The following is a 19,743-nucleotide window of genomic DNA, read 5'->3' as shown; positions in this document are numbered from 1 at the left end:
GGAGAACAAGAAATAGTGACAGAATAAGAAAATGTAGTAAAAGAAGACATGTACGCAGAAAAAGAAGTAAAAGCAGAAGAACAGGAAGTTGAAGCAAAAGTCGACCATTTACAGTATGAAGTTCAATGCATGTGTGTGCGTGTGTGGTGGTGTGGGTGTTTGTGTGTAACTGCAACCAAGAGTAACAGCACTCAGCTGGCAGCTTAGACTGAGAAAACGGGGAAAACATCTCCCTATTCAGTGCAGACTTTCAGGGGTAAAATGAAGAGTTGGTGGCTGAATGATGATTTTATGAGCAAGAGGAGAGGTAGCTGAACGCGTTGATGTAATTTTTATGTCTGGGATCCAAGAAATGTGGGAACCACAGCGATGTAAAAACTTGGTCAAGAGAGATCTGTTTCCAAATGAATCGGAGAATCTTAACATTATCGCAGATGGAGAGTTTTTTGGACCACCTGCCGCTTTGAAGCTCACAGTGTCCAAACCGTTGCTCCGTTTGTCCTGAAATCCTAATGTGAGCGAGAGGACAAGTTTTCCTACGTTTTGAGGGTAAATTTAGTCATGTGGTGTGAAAATTGTGGTCGCTAGAGCAATTTGTTCGGGAGATTTTGAACCCATCTCCCAACTCTGCCACACTCTAACGATGATGTCACGCACTCTAGCTCTGAACATTCCACCACATAGACACCCATTCAAAAACGGGGAAGACAGCAAAAAACATCACAAAACAGTTGGAAGTATAGTTTAAAAAGTATAAAAGATAGCAAAACAATGTAAATGTAGTAAAAGTAGTGGAGAAACGTGTGAACGTTTTAAAGTAAAAATGAAGTCTCTACGTGGAACACAGCAAAAGTTATAAGGCTGAGAAGAAGGTGAAACAGTGGAAAAAAATCCCATTCATTTCAATGGGGAAATTTTTTTTGAAAATTTGTGGAAAAAGTGAAATAACTTAAAAAGTAAAAGTAGTAAAAACGTGAAAAGATATAGCACACATGTCCAGAAGAAGCAGAACAGTATGATAGTTGAACGGTGAATGTAGCACAAACGGTTGAAGAGTAGAAGAGCAGTGAAAAACGTACGGAAGTAGAATAATAATAATAACTAGAAAATTTGCATTTCCCTGCGGAAAATGCGTGTGAATGCTTCCTGCTGAAATGTTGCGGAAACACTGCTGAATGAAGAAAAATCAGCAGAAAAAGAGGAAAATTAGCAGAAGATGAAGAAAAAGTGGAACAAGTAGAAGAAGAGGAAATAGCAGAAGAAAAGTGGAAGAAGAGGAAATAGCAGAAGAAAAGTGGAAGAAGAGGAAATAGCAGAAGAAAAGTGGAAGAAGAAAAACAGTAGTAAAAGGAGAAAATGAAGTAGAAGAAAGTGAAAGTATCTGTACAAGAACAAGAAATAGTGATAGAAGAAAATGTAGTAAAAGAAGTGGAAGCAGAAAACGAAGTAAAAGCAGAAGAACAAGCAGTAGAAGAAGAGGAAATAGCAGAAAAACAGTAGTAAAAGGAGAAAAGGAAGTGAAAGTATCTGTACAAGAACAAGAAATAGTGATAAAAGAAAATGTAGTAAAAGTAGGAATAGTAAAAGTAGAACAAGAAAAATAAGAAAGCAAAAGTGTCTGTACAAGAACAAGAAATAGTGATAGAATAAGAACATGTAGTAAAAGAAGTGGAAGCAGAAAAAGAAGTAAAAGCAGAAGAACAAGCAGTAGAAGAAGAGGAAATAGCAGAAAAACAGTAGTAAAAGGAGAAAAGGAAGTGAAAGTATCTGTACAAGAACAGGACACATCGGACATGCTGCTCGCAGGAGCTGGGGATCGATCCCTCAACCTTCTGATTGAAGGGCGACGACTCTACCAACTGAGCCACAGCCGCCAAACATGAAATAAAGCATTTACAGTATAAAGTTCAATGCATGTGTGTGCGTGTGTGGAGGGGAGGGTGTTTGTGTGTGTAAGTGCAATCAAGAGCAACTGCATTCAGCTGGCAGCTTCGACTGAGAAAATGGGGGAACATCTCCCTATTCAGTGCTCATTTTAAGGGGTAAAATGAAGAGTTCGCGGCTGAATGATGATTTTATGAGCAAGAGGAGAGATAGCTGAACGCGTTGATGTAATTTTTATGTCTGGCATCTAAGAAATGTTGGAACTACAGCGATGTAAAAACTTAGTCAATTTTTCTTTCATCTGACATTTTTCGTTTCTTTTAACATTATCGCAGATGGAGAGTTTTTTGGACCACCTGCCGCTTTGAAGGTCACAGTGTCCAAACCGTAGCTCCGTTTGTCCTGAAATCTTAATGTGAGCGAGAGGACAAGTTTTCCTACGTTTTGAGGATAAATTTAGTCATGTGGTGTGAAAATTGTGGTCGCTAGAGCAATTTGTTCGGGAGATTTTGAAATAATCTCACAACTCTGCCGCACTCTCGCGATGATGTCACGCACTCTAGCTCTGAACATTCCACCACATAGACACCCATTCAAAAACGGGGAAGACAGCAAAAAACATCACAAAACAGTTGGAAGTATAGTTTAAAAAGTATAAAAGATAGCAAAACAATGTAAATGTAGTAAAAGTAGTGGAGAAACGTGTGAACGTTTTAAAGTAAAAATGAAGTCTCTACGTGTAACACAGCAAAAGTTATAAGGCTGAGAAAAAGGTGGAACAGTGGAAAAAAATCCCATTCATTTCAATGGGGAAAAAAATTGTGAAAATTTGTGGAAAAAGTGAAATAACTTAAAAAGTAAAAGTAGTAAAAACGTGAAAAGATATAGCACACCTGTCCAGAAGAAGCAGAACAGTATGAAAGTTGAACGGTGAAAGTAGCACAAATGGTTGAAGAGTAGAAGCGAAGTAAAAAACGCACGGAAGTAGAATAATAATAATAATAAAGATTTGGATAACAATAGTGTGAATGCTTGAGCATTCACACTAATAATAATAATAAAGATTTGGATAACAATAGTGTGAATGCTTGAGCATTCACACTAATAAAGAACTGGATAACAATAGTGTGAATGCTTTGAAGCATTCACACTAATAATAATATCGACAATAGTAGTAGTGTGGTTTGCCTTTCAGGCAACCACCCTAATAAGATGTAACTGTGGCTGTAAGTCTTCTCGTCTAGTCCTCCTTCCCAGCCTCCTTCCTAGTCTTACTTTTAATCTAACTTACTCTTCTTTTCTTTCCCCTGCCCCCCTCAGCTCACCCTAACAGGGTTTGCTATTCATCCATCTATCATATCCATAGGCTGTTGATTTTCCCCAGCACACCCGCTTATTCCCTTAAATTAGACTGCCACAAATGGCCCAGCATGGTGGGCCCTGGAAACACTGTCAATTACACCGACTGACAGCCAGGAATGGATTCAAGGTGGAGGTGTTTCCGTGTGTAGATGTAAACCTGCATCTCTCATATGTATCGTGGAAAGGTCAAAGCGTAGGTGTAGATAAAACAGCAGGCTGTATGTGGTTTGTCTCGCCAGGTTTTGCCACCATCATCCCCTCAGGATCCTTATTTTACTCTCCACTCAGTGCTCCACAGATGATGCAGTCACGACAGCATGGTGTGAAAGTAATCCCCTATGTGTCAGAGTGTGCTTGTATGTGTGTGTGTGTGTCTCTCTCGAGTTAAGGCCTGAATAAAAGAGGAACACCCCTCTAGAGCCTAACATTTGGTGGTTAAGAGAGCTTGCCTCGGAATTAGTGGACAGTTGGCGAAGAAAATGTATCATTGAGATCATTGACATAATTAAAAAATGGATGGTTCCCAAATGTGTGACTTTCCATATCCATTTTTAATTATTTTCACCCAAACTGTGATATTTTCCCATTAACCTAACTACAAACACAAGCTCCAACAAGTCATTATTGTGCCCAAACCTTTGGCACTTTGACCATTTCGAATGATTTCTGCACCACCCTGAAAAAAACCCACCTGTTGTAAACTTTATTTTGAAATATAAAGAAATGGTTTTGTGGCTGTTTTACTTCGTGACCGATTGTCGAAACAGATGCAGCATTTTTTATGTCGAAAACTTGACGGCTGACGCCTGCATGCTGTACTGATCCTGGAGATGTACCCATCATATTTTGAAGCCTAAGAAGCAAAGAAAGAAGCAAAAAAAAAAAGTTGTGTTGGATAAAGAAGGGGAAGAATGTGTCGGCTTGAATGTGACATCAAACAGACCAATTAGCAGTAAGCGGCATCAGCACTCTGCTTGGCCATGAACAACATATCAAAACTAAAATAATGTAAATCTAATCTAAACAAATAACATATCATAAGCAGTATTTATGATACAGAGATAGCATCTTTTTTTTTTTTCAAGCGTTCCCTAAGATGTGTTAATAGCCATGTGATATTATTCATCAGTTCATTGTTTTCACAGCTGCACTGCAGGGTTTGTGCTGCCTCTATTGTGGTTAACATATAATTACAACAAGCCCACCTCTGATGAAAGTGTATCACCAGAGAGAGGCAATAAACAGCGACATAGCCACAGCCCCGCAAATGCACTGCTCAGCATTGATCTGATGACTGCTCTGGCTGGCTGTGGCTTACTTCGCTGGAGGAGAACTTCTCATTACCGGTGGAGCTGGCATGCATTGGCCCCTGTGAGCTGTGGGGTTGTTTTAATCTCCCCTGGTGCTGCCCTTCAGTGGCATCCCTCTGCCTGCTCTATGACCCACTGTGGTAATTACTCACACTCTTTATTGGATAGGAGCTGTGCACAAAATCACTTTATGGTCCAAGAGTAAAACTTCTAGACTTCTACTCACAGTGATCAAAACGAATAATGTTGGAAGATGGAAAATAGTTCAATAATTGATTTTGTGCCAATTAAAATTCACAGTCACACTCGACCTTTGGCCTGTGGGTGGTAGCTGAAGTATCAAGTCCCACGCCTTTTAGATTGTTGTATTTATTTCGATAGAAAAAGTACTGTATATAGTATGTTTTAAAGATGTCTCTTTAAACTTTATGTAATATAATTTAATGAGCCATTTTGTTAATGACAATAACAATGTTTGATTCTTGGTTTTGTCAAAATTTCTCACCATGAATTTCTGGGCGTAACTCACTGTAAAACACCCCGCGGTGAACTGTTCTGTTTTTCTGGGAAGAGTAATTCTTTTCATCAGCGCTAAGAAGCTCACCGCTGCACTCGCCTCGCTGTGCTCATCATAGTGCTCCATTAATCATTTTTCAAACCGAGTGCTGTTCCACACGTCACTCTCCTCTCTCTCTCATTCAGTATCTGGTTCTTGTCCTCGTTTTCCTCTCTCTGCCCCCCTTTCCCACCGTGTGCGGTTCAAGCCTCACACTTGAATAATGTTATTAAGCCTCCTCATATAGCCTTTGGCCACCACCCCTGACCTGCTGTGTTCCCACTCGTTCCTTCCATCAGTCAAAGAGATGGGAACAACGGTGTGCCGTTCCATCCACAAAGCAGTAAAAATACCAAGACCATCTTGCTTTTACTCTCTGTTCTGAACAAATCCAGTCGGGTGAATAGAAAAAAAAAGAACGTATTTGTAATGAAATCGACAAATCATCTTCTCAAAGGCCTCAGATTCATTTCTAAAATACAATTTGCTGCAGTTTAACAGTATTATCCCCTGAACAGGTTTTAGTTTTACTGCCTCTGTATAAATACATGTGATTATAATTGCTGTTTCCACTTGATTTCCATTTTCATCACGCAAAAGTGCAAAGAAGTTGCTGTTTTATCCACTCAGATTACCTTTTTTTTTTTTTTTTTTTTGTACGTGATTTGAACTGTTGTATGTAGATGCGTTCTTTGGTCCGAAACACTTTTGATAAGATTTTGTCCGACTTTTTTGATATTGCACAGTTTTATAAGAATAGTGTGTTTTTAGGCCATTTCAGCAGAAAAACTGGTAGTAAAGAGAGGCTCTGTAGGGTCAACAGCTGGAAGCAAGAAATGTAGGCCTATGTGCAGTGTGTGTGTGCCACCAAAAAGTAGAGTATTTTATTTTCAAACCATTAGACATAAATTACCAAGTAAAGTGCAGAGATTTGACAATCATCACTACTTTTGTGCGATAAAGGAGAAGGATCAAAAGAAGCCTTGATTTGCCGAAGGAAAAAATAGGTCAAGTACTGTATTTACTTGGATATTCAAAAGAGAGCTGGGCTGAAATTCACTGGGAGAAAGAAGAAGTTATTTTATCTGCCATTTGAAGTTTAACCACAGGGAAACCATTAAAATGGGGTCGTATTATCTCCAGTTTGGGACATTTTAAACACGAGTATTTGGCTTTTCCATGTCTCTCTGCTGAACAGTTTTTAACAGTTCAACCTGTTTCTCTCTCTCCAGTAAAATCCAGTCTGGAAACAGGCTGGTGCTTGCCATTACCACTGAAGCCTGCCAGGGGAAGGACAACTTTGTCCGCTACCTGGAGCACGTGCAGGCGGTAGTCACCGTCAACGCCAGCCGTCGTGGTGATCTTAACATCAACATGACCTCGCCAATGGGTACAAAGTCCATCCTGTTGAGCCGAAGACCCCGCGATGACGACTCCAAAGTGGGCTTCGACAAGTGGCCCTTCATGACCACCCACACCTGGGGCGAGGACCCCCGCGGGACCTGGGTGCTGGAGGTGGGCTTTCAAGGGGAGGAGCCACAGCGCGGCGTCCTGAAGGAGTGGACTCTCATGCTGCACGGAACACAAAGTGCCCCTTATATAGACCAGATAGTGCGTGATTATCAGTCCAAACTGGCAATGTCTAAAAAGGAGGAGCTGGAGGAGGAGCTGGATGAAGCTGTAGAGAGAAGTCTGAAGAGCTTGCTGAGTAAAAACAACTAAAAAAACCCCCCAAAAAAACCCATTTGCATGTTGTCAAATCTTTCTCTTTCTCCCTCTGCAATCTTGCTCAAATCTGTCTCTACATCTCACACGCATCACCTCAGTTCTTGTCACTTGATGATTATCCTCCTTTTCGTCTACCTCTTATCCCCTCCTCACTCCGCTTTTTGTTCTCAAGTGTTTCAATTAGCCCCCAACCTTCGATGAATGTGTGTAATGGAACCATCATTCAAGTGTAACTTTTAATAACTATTCTAGAGAAATAAATCTATCTCACCATGAATTTTGAGACTCTACAGAACTGTACAAAAAACAGAAAACGGTCCACTCTGTCATGCTCTTGCTTTGACTGCCCTGCACCTCTCTTTTGCCGACTGTTGTACAGTTTGTGACTGTAAATGATTTTCTGTGTCATTCTACTTAAAGTTTATTATCTTGCAAACAGAGCAGTGATACTTCTTTCTGATGATATTTTTATGTGACACGCACTGTTTATATAAACAAAGAAAGGAATATGTATTTTATTTTGCAGCCTGTGGTCCTCGGTTCATCTTTCATAATCTTTGACGTATACTATAATAAATCTATTCAGCTGTTTATTAAAGCACTTGAGTGATTTACAACACACTTCCCAATCCAACATGCATGTGATTTAGATTTATTTTTGGACCCTTTATATTCCCATTACAGAAAGAGGAATGTGGATGGAGTTGGAAATCAGGGCGAGAGAGAGAGAGAGAGAGAGAGAGTGAGTGACAGAGAGTGGTAATTCCTACATATTTGATGGATAAAACATCACAGACAAAAACAATGCTTAAGACCAAAGATGGAGCCTTTTGTAGAAGAAACAATAACAACATATAAACATATATTCTCAAAGTGCAGCATAAACTGAATAGCAACAGTGGGTTTCTTAACACAGGTTTTTGTGCTGTCCATTAAAGGGAAATTGCCCTATGAAGAGTGGAGCGACATTGGCAAAGGTAACTTTTCAGATTTATTTATTTTTTTGTCTAGGTGGCAACATATAGAATAAATAAATCATCTCCGTCATCAAATATCAAACATTATGCATAAGCTGGGGTGTTTTTTTTCATTGCACTTCAGGTCAAAGGAGCGTTTTAGCATCTTTCAGCGCAATATTTTTTGGTTTACCAGCCTGCAACTCAAATATTTTCATTTACTTTTCACGATTGTCAGATTATTTTTCCAATGATAGCGGTCAGGCCACAAAATATTGAAAAATTAACGAAAGCATGAACAAAGTTGAGTATTTAGTCAGACATACATACAAACATAGTTACAGTAGTTGGCAAAATGTGAAGCTGACTAAAGCCAGAGTATTGGATTATATCCAAATAAAGGCTGATGTTTCTTTGTATAGGTGTATGTGTACATTTTCAGCTGACCATGAAAACTCTCTTATAGTTTATGTTAGAACTATGTTGTTACAGTTTATGTCTGCTGCCCCCAAGTGGCCAATAACAGTAATTGTAGGTTTCAGAGCAGAAAAGGAGGCAATCTTTAACAAAGACGATGAGCTGAGTAACAAATATTTGTGAATAGTTAGAAAAATGCTTAATTAGAAAATATGATTAACTTTCTGGCATCTTGGACAACTATCTATATTATCCAGATTCATCAGGGTGTCCACAGAGTTCAACTCAGCACTTCCCCTCTTTTCCTCTCTGTATTATTTCATATCTGAGATTATCTTTACGTTTTTCTACCTCCTCTTTATTCGCGCAAAGTATTCCCCTTATCCTGCCGGAAATATATTACATATTGTTACCTGAGCCAAGTCCAGTGGCCTTTTAAAGTAAAGGTGAACTTTTGAACTTATGTCAAGAGAACATATAAATTGTCCACATACGAGGAGATGGTTTTATTACCTTTCCTATCATACGAATGTGTTGTGTTTAGTACAGTATATCTTACTAAAAGCAAACAGAACAATGATTGATCTTTGAATCATTTTTTATTATTCAATATATCAAAGAAAATTAATACACAGCAAAATTGTGCTGAGGGCAGGCAGTGGAATCCAATTAAACAAATGGGCTCAAAAGGGAAAGTTGGAGTTCTAAGACAGAGTTCAGTAGGGTGGCACAACTTACTCTTTTTCTATTTTCTTTTTAATTTTATTGGTGGAGCTTCAGTTTTCCTTTTTCCAAGTTTTCAGACAGTAAAGGACTCTCGTGCGCGTAGGTATTAAGTCGGACAACAACAGCAGTATTTCTGGAACCAGCCAAACGTATTCTGGACGCAAGACCAGAGATCGCAAGCTTTTGGAAGAGGATAAGAGCAGGAATGTGAATGTTGATCTTGGTATAGAAGTTTCAGGAACAGTTGTATTTGTAGCCTGATACCAACATCAGGATTGATCCGGACCATTTAGGACCCTGGTGGAGTTTCAATGCTTCTTCTTGCTGGACTTCTCTATCATGGTCTCCACCACCATGGAAGTCTCCTCGTAACCTTTCATTTTGCGCCCGTTGGAGAATTTCTCCACAGACTCCACCACCTCCACCTTCTCATAGCTCATAGCATCAGGGGTGTAGCTACTAGAACTGGTGCTAGTGCTGGTGCTTGAACTGGAGCTGGAGCTGGTGCTGGCACCTCTAGGTGCAGGCTTTGGAGTTGGCCCACTTGGGCCGTTGTCGTCCTTATTTTTCTTGGGATGATCAGCAGTGGGATCTTTGGGGGTGGATCCTGGGCCAGAGGGTCGAGGGGCTGGGCTTGGATCTTTGGGGTGAGGTTGAGGCTCTCCATTCTTGTGCTTCCCCTTACCTCCATTGTCTTTACCCTTTCCTCCCTTATTATCATCCTTTCCTTCTCCGCCCTTAGAAGGATCGGTGGGGGTAAGGGGCCTTGGGTCTACAATTGGCTGAGGAGGTGTAGGAGATGGAGTCCTGTGTCCAAAGGGGTCATATGGAGGCATCATTCCATCTACAATTGTGACAATGACATGTCCGGCCGATGGCGTGGAAGTGTAGAAGCAGGGATCTGGGTAGCTTCCGTCACCGGTGACAAGAACATAACGACCCTTGGTGTAGAAGTCAGCGATTGGCTCTGGTTTCTTATACTTCCTCATTCTGTCTCTGACGATATTGCAAAGAGTGTCGAAGGCCTTGCTGATCTGAGCTCCATCTGGGACATCCTGTGGAGACACCCCGGTAAGAACTGGTCTGTGTTCGGTTCTCTTCACCTTCTCCTCCTGCACCTCCTCATGGGATGGGATCCCCTTTGTGTCTTCATCCTGAGCCTCTACAGATGTTCCCCCATTCTTCTCCTCCTGGCCACTGTCAATCACATCTTTTGGGGACAGCTCTTTCTTCTTAAAGACCTTCTTGGCCAGAATCTTCTGGCGGGGCTTGATGCTGGTGATATCTTGAATTGCCAAGGTGATATCTGCACAAACATGAGGTCATGAGTCAATGAGCTAAAACTTAGGAAAAGGTGCCAATACTTTCATGTTCTTATAGTGACCTTACCTCTCCCCCTGCTGGATGCAGTGGGTGTGTGAGTGTAGCGGTAATTAGTCGTGAGCAGTGTTATGGGAGTGCCAATTATCGCTGAATTCAACCTTAAAGGAAGAGAGCAATGAAATGTCAAACATCCAACTGAGTAGCTTTGATATGCGAGAAGTCTGGAAGAGAAGTCTTTAAATAAGAAATTAAAAGACAAGAAAGCAACATGTAACATCAAATATTCAAATATTGAAAACATAAATCTTACCTGACAGAAAAAAACAAACATCATTTTGCTGGTTTTACAAGAGCATAAGAGATATATTTGTTGTCACACAGCACCACCTGCTGGATGATTTTTGATTCCATATAAACGTGTCCATAAACATAAACAAGTAACTTTAGTTACTAAAACGATTTAGGTGATATGGAGCTAATTTCTAATGTGTTTATAGTGAAACTTTACCATGACTTTACTTTTTTGTAAGATATTCTTCAAAGCAAAGTGATTTGAATCTTACTGTTTACAAGGTGAATACAGCTTATAGGGAGGCTCAATGATGACCTTCCTTTACTCTTTTTGTAAATACAAAAGGCCATTAAACATCATTTATATCACCATGTAAGAAGGTAAGATTTTATAGAATCTGCAAAAAGTTTTCACTAAAACAAAACAAAATTAGAAAATTAACATTTAGCGTTTAAAAGGCCTTTTGGTGGCTAGTCAAAGATGACATTTGTATGGCCTTTGTATGTCCTGACATGTTAGCTCTTCTTTATGTGCAACTGCACAGAGGCAACCTACCTGTTATCTTCGTTCTCGATGATCCTCTTGTACCTCTCCAGCTCATTCTCAAGAGATGTCTGGTACATCGCCAGGTGACGACATTCACTAGTGAACTTCTCGAGTGACCGCTCAGCTTCCTCGATATCCTTTCGCAGGGATTCAATCTTCTCGTTGTACATCTGGATCTCATCATCGTAAGTCTCCTGTGTACTTTTGATGGCTTGCTCTAACATTGAGGTCTGAAAGAGGGTATGGACGGACAGGAAATGATTATTAGGAAGTTGTGGTAAAATGAAAAAAAACATTCAATGTATGTATGATACATAATTTGGTCTCAGCAAATACGAATTAATACAATAAAAACAAAGTACAATGACAAAAAGAGACAGATAAAACTCATTGCTGCATATTTGGCTAAATAAAAAATAAAGAGATTAGTGTAAGGACATGATTTAATAATAACAATTTGATTAGTTTAGATTTTAATCATGGTATCATTACCTTTTGTCTATGTGACTCTCTGTAAAAATGATCAAATCTCAGGATCCCGACATGTGAATATTCATTGTTTTCTTTGGGATATTTTATAGTTAATTGGTTATTATTTGGGTTTTCGACAACAACACAACACTTCTCAATGAACCTTTATATCTCTATGTAGAAATACTATCTTTGAGTGAATTACAAACATAAGTATGAGCTGGTCATTTCAAGTGCAAATACATTTAGCCCTTTTAAAATGCCCTTCGTAAACGTTAGCTTTGGGGTAAAGAGAGAGAAACATTGTCTGAAATGGCACAAGAGCTCCCTCTATCAGTGTGTTCATGTGTCCCACCTCTGTCTGGAGGCGCTGTTTCTGAGCCTGCAGCTGACAGATGGCGCTCTTGAACTCCTCGAGCTGACTCTTTAACCCTGGCACTTTCCTCTGGGCCAGCAGCTTCTCCTGCTCCTGAAAACATAAAGCAGAAATCAATAAGAACAAGCAGAGGACCACAGTTTATACTTTACAGCCGGTACCCATACACTCACAGCAACAATGAAGCATTGATCTCAAGACCAGTCATGATATAAGGGTCCATACAGGGCCTTCTATGCTCAATTCATTGTTGAAGGTCAATCATTACTGCTTACGAAGGTCTACATTGTATATATGGAGCTACAAGATTGCTTGATTGAGCATAAAATAATTTTAAATATAAGAGCAATGCAAATTATCTCATTAGATACCGATGTAAGACTCACGGTAGACAATCCTTACTGAAATATGTCTATTTTATGGGATACACACTGAATGAAACTGTCTTACAAAAGCTATAATACCTCACAAACTGATATAAATTGGTTTCAGGTTTGCATAAATATTAAGTTGTCATTGAAATATATATCGGTTTATGGCGTTTTGTAGAAACTGAGGTCGTCTAATGGAGACATATTGTGAGTCTAGCCTGCAACAAGCTAATCATAGCTAACAGCAAGTCAACAGACTTGACTGAGATACATGCATGCTAACTTTTATTGTCTATTAAAAAGAAATAATCTAAATGAAGTATTCGACCAGAAACAACCTCACTTATCAACTCTATTGAGGGCCGGGAGCTTAACGCGTTTAATTTTTTTTTTACAGTTGAAGGATATTACAATGACATTTTTTCTGTCTTTGCACATCGTTTTCTTATTTTAATTGATTTTTGCACAAAGGCAGCCAATAACCTTTGCTCTTCATTTCCTGACACTTAAATCTACCAATTAGACAATGTTTACATCCAGAGCAGGTCTACCTCTGAGAAGACTAGCACTGAAATTGTCTACAAATGTGCAAGTGGCTGAGGTCAAAGTGTCTAACACATTATCATGCTCAACCATCCTTTTTCTCTTCTCTGATTATGTGTTCTCACATGCTCAAACAGATGGATGCTACACGTGTCTATAGGATGGTTGATTGTCTTTCACATGTGGACACACACATGTTAAATGTAAAGCATGGACACCTGCATGTGCAGGAAACTAAATTGACATGGTTTCCTGTAATTTCCTCCATTTTGCAATCGATGGGATTTATTTACGGTCTCTTAAATCTTTATCATTTCACAGCCTCCATAATCATTGAAGGATGTGTGACTTTTTGGACAGGGAATAACCTGAAAAATTAACGTTGAGCATGTGAGGGGGTCTAGAGGCTTATTTCATTATAGCACATATAATAGACTCTGTTGCTTTGTCATCATGTCTTACCTCAGAAAACCATAAAAAAATCCTTGGTGTGTTAGGGCCTTTAGAAAACCACTCATATTAGCATTCAACCTCTTTCTGGCTTACATTTCGTAAGCAAGTAAACTAGCCTTACTTAAACTAGAAACGTATGCATCGTCTGCTCCTGTATTATGTAACACTACCAAATGTTACGTTAGGCGGTAAGATGTAATTCTTCAAGTTCAAGAAAGATGCAAACACAATGCTAGCTAACCAAATGCTAGCCATTATTTATTTTATTTTTTTAACACTATCAAAATGATATTACTGTTTATATTTTAGCCACCCTTTCCCTACTGGTAAGTTTATGGAGGCTAACTTTAGCTGGCGTCTTACCATATCAAAGAGGCGATCAATAAGTCAGGTTAATTGTGTTTCCTGTTTATTTTTACAGCTTGAAACCTGGACTACAGCAGGATGGCATTATAACACAGTTTACAGTAAATGGCAGCAGAGTGAATATTCTTAGATGGTTACAGAGGTCAGCAACCTCATCAGTTACAGACATGAAAAAGTATTATCTTGGTTCTAAAGGAGTGCAGCACACACACACACACACACACACACACACACACACACACATTCTTAACATTAACATTAGTGACCTTACCTCAGAGATGCCGACTGACACATTTGGAGCCAGGGGAAGTGTTTGGTTGATTTGCTTCAAAATGTTTACATAGGTCTCTATCTCTGCAAGGTTCTGTAAAGAATATAATCATTAAAATGGAAACATGATTAGATATTAAAGTTGCATCACTGAAGAGGCAAAAGCATCCGTAAGAAAAACAATTTTTTTCGCAAACATGAACCATTTCACCTGTACAGCAGACAATCCTCTGCTGCGTATAATTCATTTCTTATTGAGGTGTGGTCGAGAATAAAATAATCAAATTAAAGAGTTTCCTTTAGCGGTCATAAATCTTTTTTCTCAACAAAGATGTTCTTTTTTTTCGAAATCCATTTCAACAAGCATGATCTCAGACTTTGTAATAAAGTGGAGATATATGTCCTCTCTCTAGGAGGCGATACTTCAAAGCTTTGGTTCAAAAGACCATGAATTCATATGCATCCTATTCTTTTCCCCACATAATATAGAAACAGCAGTGCCTTTTGATATGCTATCTCAATATTGCAGAGTCATGCATATATTCATCATCAAATGCAGTATTGGGTGGAAAATAAAAAAGGGAGAAATTGTTCAGGCAATGGGAAGAGCACATTGTGTTGCACCTTTAGGCTATTTCTGCTGCACAGAGGGTAATATTTCACCTTTAGTTTGTCCTCTCTGCTCTCCTGTTATATGGAAGGACCTGGGAAGATACGTGTTACATTTTCTCTGCAATCCTTCAGCGGGGATATTGCTAAAGCCCTAAGTACATCATAACAAATCCTTAGACACATTTGTCAAGGATTGGTGCCCTATCACTGGAGTTGTAGTAATAAACATAAGAAAGCAACAGTAAGAAAAAAACAAATGGTCCCTACTTGGAATTTATATTCTTAATGTGGATTAGGTTTTTCCACTGACTGACTAAATCCAATGAAGAACATAAAAACCCTGAGAACAAATACATTGTCAATTATTATTATAGATTTATGAACTGCTGCCAGCAATATTACAGAGAGTCATTGAGGCTAATTCACCAAGATAATGTCTTTTTGACCTAGTTCACAAAACCCATGAACAAGGAGAACAATAATATGATGATCTGATGTATTTTCTCACTGTCACGTCTGTACTAGCGCATGTGTATTGATTTGTATTCAAAGATGAAGCTCACAACACTCTTACTTAAGGCCACTGACAAAAATGTCAGTGTTTCTTTAGTCTTTTGTTTTATTCATGAACTTAACACTACATTTGAATGAGCAGGGGGAAGTGTCTGAACCTATCAAGGCTATCATGTTAGCTTTCATTTAAAATGATCCATTTTAAATTCAAAAATTCAAAAAATTCAAATACAATATTCATCATACCTACTCTCTTGACAGTCAGTACTTTCTGTTCAAAGGAGGTTCTATTGCTAGATATTTAAAAAGACATGGTGGTGACTTAGACTGTTATAAATGTTTATCTTGATGCAAATCCTCCCTAACATCTTCTGTAGGCTTCCCATTTGCAGTCATATTGCTCATTATGTTCTATTTAGAAGCCTTGAGTTGTTGGGGAACTTTTTCTTGAGAACGCAGCCAGTTTCCGGTCAGTAAACTTTCAGGTCAGCTAGATTTGATCATGTGTCATTAACGCCATAACACTGACCTTCTTGTGTCGATCTCTCGTTGAGTTAATGTCATCTTGCAGAAACTGTGAGTTGATTTGGTACTCCAGGTTTCTGAGCAGAGAGCTGTCAGCCTCCTGCATGAGAGGGGAGGAGGGGAGAGGAGAGGAGAGGAGAGGAGAGGAGAAAACAACAGAGAACTCAGTAGAAAAGACGGGTAAAAGGACAGCGTGAATTGTATTGAATATCACAAAGCATAATGCAGTTACATGCTCTCATCTTACATGATGTGAAAAGCTCAAAAGGTTATCAGGTGTATGTTCAAAATGAATGGTGTCAGATCTGTAATTTGACATGCCAGGGTTTTTACATGTTTCAGATTTTCCATAATGTATGTGTGCATTTCACCAAGCTGTACCTTGTTTAGCTGCTCCAGTGTTCCCCGTAGCTGTTCTTGGAAATCACATTCATTTCTGTATCTGGAACATAAAACATCTTGATTATGTGCTCATTCAAGAAGAAGTGCAACCTGACGTATTCACATTAACCTCTACGGTCAGTGTACTCACAGAGAGAGAACAAGCTGACAAATGGATCTTCACAGCTCCGTATATATAATGTATTGCATCTCTTCACTAAAATCTATATATGGTATAAAAATAAATCGAGCCTTTTCAGGGGTGGTCGATATTCTCCTCAGCAGGCCTTTAAAATAATCTGGCCTGTAGACTACTCATGATCACAAAGTGTTTGTGGAGTTTGTAGATAGGTGTAACAGAAGGTTTCGTTTAACCTAATTACCAAAGTAAATCTTTTTGCCACTCTCTAAAATGTCCATAATAATAAACAAATTGGCCCCGTATTGATATTGTGAAGGCTTTATCACTGATAAAGAGATAATAGAGAGTCTTATTATGGGAGGAATTGTAACAGTTTAATTTTATAGGTCTGCCTAAACTATTGACATTGAGCATTGATGATAAAGAACTTTTTTTTTTTTTTAGATTTGTGCCTTCATTTGATTGGAAAGTGGTGAAAACAGTGGAGAGAGAGAGAGAGTGGAATGACATGCAGGAAGGGAGCCGCAGGCTGGACTTGAACTGCCTGCTTTGAGGACTATAGTTTCCTAAATGGATGTGACCTAACCGCTAGGCCATCTGTGCACAAATAAAGAACTATTTTGTTGAAGATTTATAATATTGGGGGGATTTCGGGGATTTTTTACGTTTTCTCTGTTTTGGGACCAAGATACTTAAAATATTCACGTCATGACTCAATTTTATCTTTTTCTTTTATCATGTTGAAAAAATGTTGGCAAAATGTAACATACATAAACGTTTTTTACAGTGTGAAAATTGCTTCCCATAATTGTGTGGTTGACTAATCAATTTAAACTTTCCTCTATTGCCCTTTGTTAGCAATGATGATTTATTTATTTATTTTTAAACCTTATATCTCCCCTTTTTTGCTGGTAAGGTTTATTGCCTTGTTCACTTGATCAATTATTTTAAAACCTGAATACATTTGTTTACAACACCAACCACTCTGGAGTACACACACTGAAGAAGACATTTAACATTTGACACACAGATAAGACCATCCACTGCCCACTCTCTTACTTGCTGGAGAATTCATCAAGCATGCGGCATGCATCTTTCAGCTCTCTTTCCAGCTTTCCGTGCTCTGACAACAGCTCTCTAATTCGCTGTCTGTTGACTTCAATCTGCTCTGTGAAGGCCTCCTCAAGCCCACTAGCCTCTTCCATCCGTTGCAAAGTCTCAAGCTGCTTGCGGAACACGGCGTTGCGTTGCTCCAGGACTCGAGCCCTGTTGATGTAACGGGCAAAGCGGCTGTTGAGCTCCTGAAGGCTCTCCCAACCCTGGATGGCTGAGATGCCTGCAGAGGTTTCGGAGTCCTCTGGTTCCTCCTCAAAGACATCAGAGCGCTCATACTTCTCCTTGCGCACCTCGCGCGTGTAGCTGGTCTTGAACATTGCGGTATGCTTCCCTCCTCTGGGTTGGTGGTATCCCCTGGAGTGCTCGGTCCCCTGCAACACCTTTAATGTGTGAAAACTTGGGTGCTCACCCTTGGCTGTCTCATGCTAGACTAAACTCTGCATGGGACTGGGCTCTGGCGAAATAGCCCCCAAAATTTCCCCCTGGACGTGGCCACACACGCTACGAACCTGGGGCCTTCCACAGTGTATTGTTGCCTTTGTATCAGAGATTAGAACAGCCATGCTGTTGATGACAAAGCAGAACCCCCCAAACAAACAAGCCGTTAGCCCGCGAAAGCACTGGGTGGTTGCACACCATTATTTTGGTTCTGAGTCAGCTGCTTTCTAGATCCCTTTTTTGATATTGAAATTGGCACTGCAGGACACAGGGGACAGTTTATGGACTGCGGAGAACGATCACTGCCAGAGGTGACTGAGTGTTGATACACTGCTGTGGAGAAAAATGTTGTTAGTCTACAGGTACTAGATATATTTCAGCTCATGATCAGAAGCAACAGGCTATACAAAAGAACAACATACAGAAACTAATTTGTTGATATGCACTCAAGTCTAAGACTTTGACACACTGACAAATAATACAAGGGACGTTTGACTCTTGTTTTCGCATAGTATTAGATTTGTCTTTGAACAAGTCAGAAAATAAGCTATCAAACAAGAGAAACAGGGCTAAAAAAGCTGTGATCTACACGTTTCATAATAATTCAAACGCATGTCCAAATCCATAGAAGAGGCAAAACGTCTCCTTGGATGAAATATTTCTGCATGTCATGTTTTTAATCAGTAAGAAACCTTTAAGGGTACATTAAGTCGACATCTCATTCTATCTTTATTTCCCTTTTGTATTTGTACTTCTACTCTCGTATCGACAAAAACGTTAAGGAGCGATGAGCGTAAAAGAGAGGAATAGAGGAACGAGGAAGAGAGCCTGTGCTCTGCATGCTGATGTAAGTTCAGTCATGCCCCTCTGGACAGATCCAGCAAGTTGTCTGTAAAACAGCTGAGTGAAAAACATGTCATGGCTTTTCATCAGCATATTTTGGCCTCAGCAATGCCCATAGCTCAACAGGCAGACTGGTAGTGAAGCCTGACCACCAAACAAAAAGTCTAATGCACATGGAAAAAATAAAATAAAAAAGGGCTGTAACTTATTTAACACATATATGTAAAAATGTGAGTTTTTTTGGCATTCTTTACAACATTCATTTGACAACTTCTAAAATAATAATTTCTCAGACCCTCCCTTACCACATAAAGCCATTCATCTAAAAATGCAAATATGTTAAATTTAAATTCATTATAAAGATAATAGATATTGTTCTGTTAAAACTTGAAGTAAAATTGCTTAGATATTGAGTGAAAGCTAGAAAGCAACCTGTTGTTATGAGAAATAAAGCCAAAGTATAAGTGCAAAAAAACCCAACTGCAGTTCCTGGAGTGTCCACTTGAGTCTGGCTCCAAACACTGAAAACAGAAGAAAGAGATGTTGTTGTTGTCAGATGTAAATTGTGTCCCGGTACTAGGACTCTTTGTACTGCAAAAAACAAAACCTCAAACTTCCTAAAGCACTTACAACTACTGACGACAGCACAACAACGAGAAGCTCGTGGAAATAAACCCCACTAACGGCCACGGAGGATCGCTGTAGCCCTACAATGCCTACAAAACAACCAAGACTGGATTTCAATCATAGACAGCGACAAGCGAAAAAGAACTAATGAAATGTGAGGCTTATTATGAAATGTAATATAAAGCATAGTGTAACATAATCGTGTTGGCAGGAAGTAATAAATTAAGTAATCAGTAATATGTTCCTTTTTTCAGTAACGAGCCCAACACTGATAATAACACTGACTAATCGTCCATCCCTTGATCGTCTGATTCAATTACAGTTTGTTTCCCTCTCTTATAGACCATATCACATTTTTAGGTTTAGGTTATGTATTTATTGTTTACTGCATTTTTTTCGTTCTACCACAAAACGTAAACCACTTACTTTTGTGAAGTCAGTTTTATGGTCGTGTACTTTGACCTTACAGAAATGGAAAAAGGAAAAATGCTTGTTGACATGTAAGGTCACCTCTGACCTGGAGCCCTTTCTGTGTCCTTTGGAAGCAAATAAATCTAGCTGGATATTTAATTTGTTGCTGCCGTACAATTGGCAGT

General features: G+C 39.3%; 2 protein-coding genes across 2 annotated transcripts in view; one reads left to right on the top strand and one right to left on the bottom strand.

The window, feature by feature from the left end:
* pcsk2 (proprotein convertase subtilisin/kexin type 2) overlaps positions 1-7,438 on the top strand; it is a 65,920-nt gene extending 58,482 nt beyond the window's left edge. The window contains exon 12 of the mRNA XM_079363542.1: positions 6,345-7,438. Coding sequence (XP_079219668.1) covers positions 6,345-6,834 — 490 coding nt within the window. The 3' untranslated portion in view covers positions 6,835-7,438. The remainder of the gene's footprint in view (positions 1-6,344) is intronic.
* A 1,355-nt stretch (positions 7,439-8,793) lies between these two features.
* On the bottom strand, positions 8,794-17,674 carry bfsp1 (beaded filament structural protein 1). Its single transcript, XM_079363268.1, has 8 exons — positions 17,183-17,674; positions 15,982-16,042; positions 15,605-15,700; positions 13,952-14,044; positions 11,927-12,040; positions 11,110-11,330; positions 10,329-10,420; positions 8,794-10,245 (listed from the first exon to the last, which is right to left on the bottom strand). The coding sequence occupies exons 1-8, from the start codon at positions 17,554-17,556 to the stop codon at positions 9,248-9,250; spliced, it is 2,049 nt and encodes a 682-aa protein (XP_079219394.1). The 5' UTR covers positions 17,557-17,674; the 3' UTR covers positions 8,794-9,247.
* Between the last annotated feature and the right edge of the window lie 2,069 nt (positions 17,675-19,743).

The sequence above is a fragment of the Symphodus melops genome (genome assembly GCF_947650265.1).
Source record: "Symphodus melops genome assembly, chromosome: 15".
NCBI classification, from domain to species: Eukaryota; Metazoa; Chordata; class Actinopteri; order Labriformes; family Labridae; genus Symphodus; species Symphodus melops.
This window is presented reverse-complemented; position numbering and strand designations above follow the sequence as displayed.

Coding starts and splice junctions, on each gene's coding strand:
- bfsp1 (XM_079363268.1), bottom strand. CDS start 17,556: ATGTTCAAGACCAGCTACACGCGCGAGGTGCGCAAGGAGAAGTATGAG. Junction 16,043..17,182: donor CTTGATGAATTCTCCAGCAA/GTAAGAGAGTGG, acceptor TTTATGTTCCAG/ATACAGAAATGAATGTGATT. Junction 10,246..10,328: donor TGCATCCAGCAGGGGGAGAG/GTAAGGTCACTA, acceptor ATGTTTGTGCAG/ATATCACCTTGGCAATTCAA.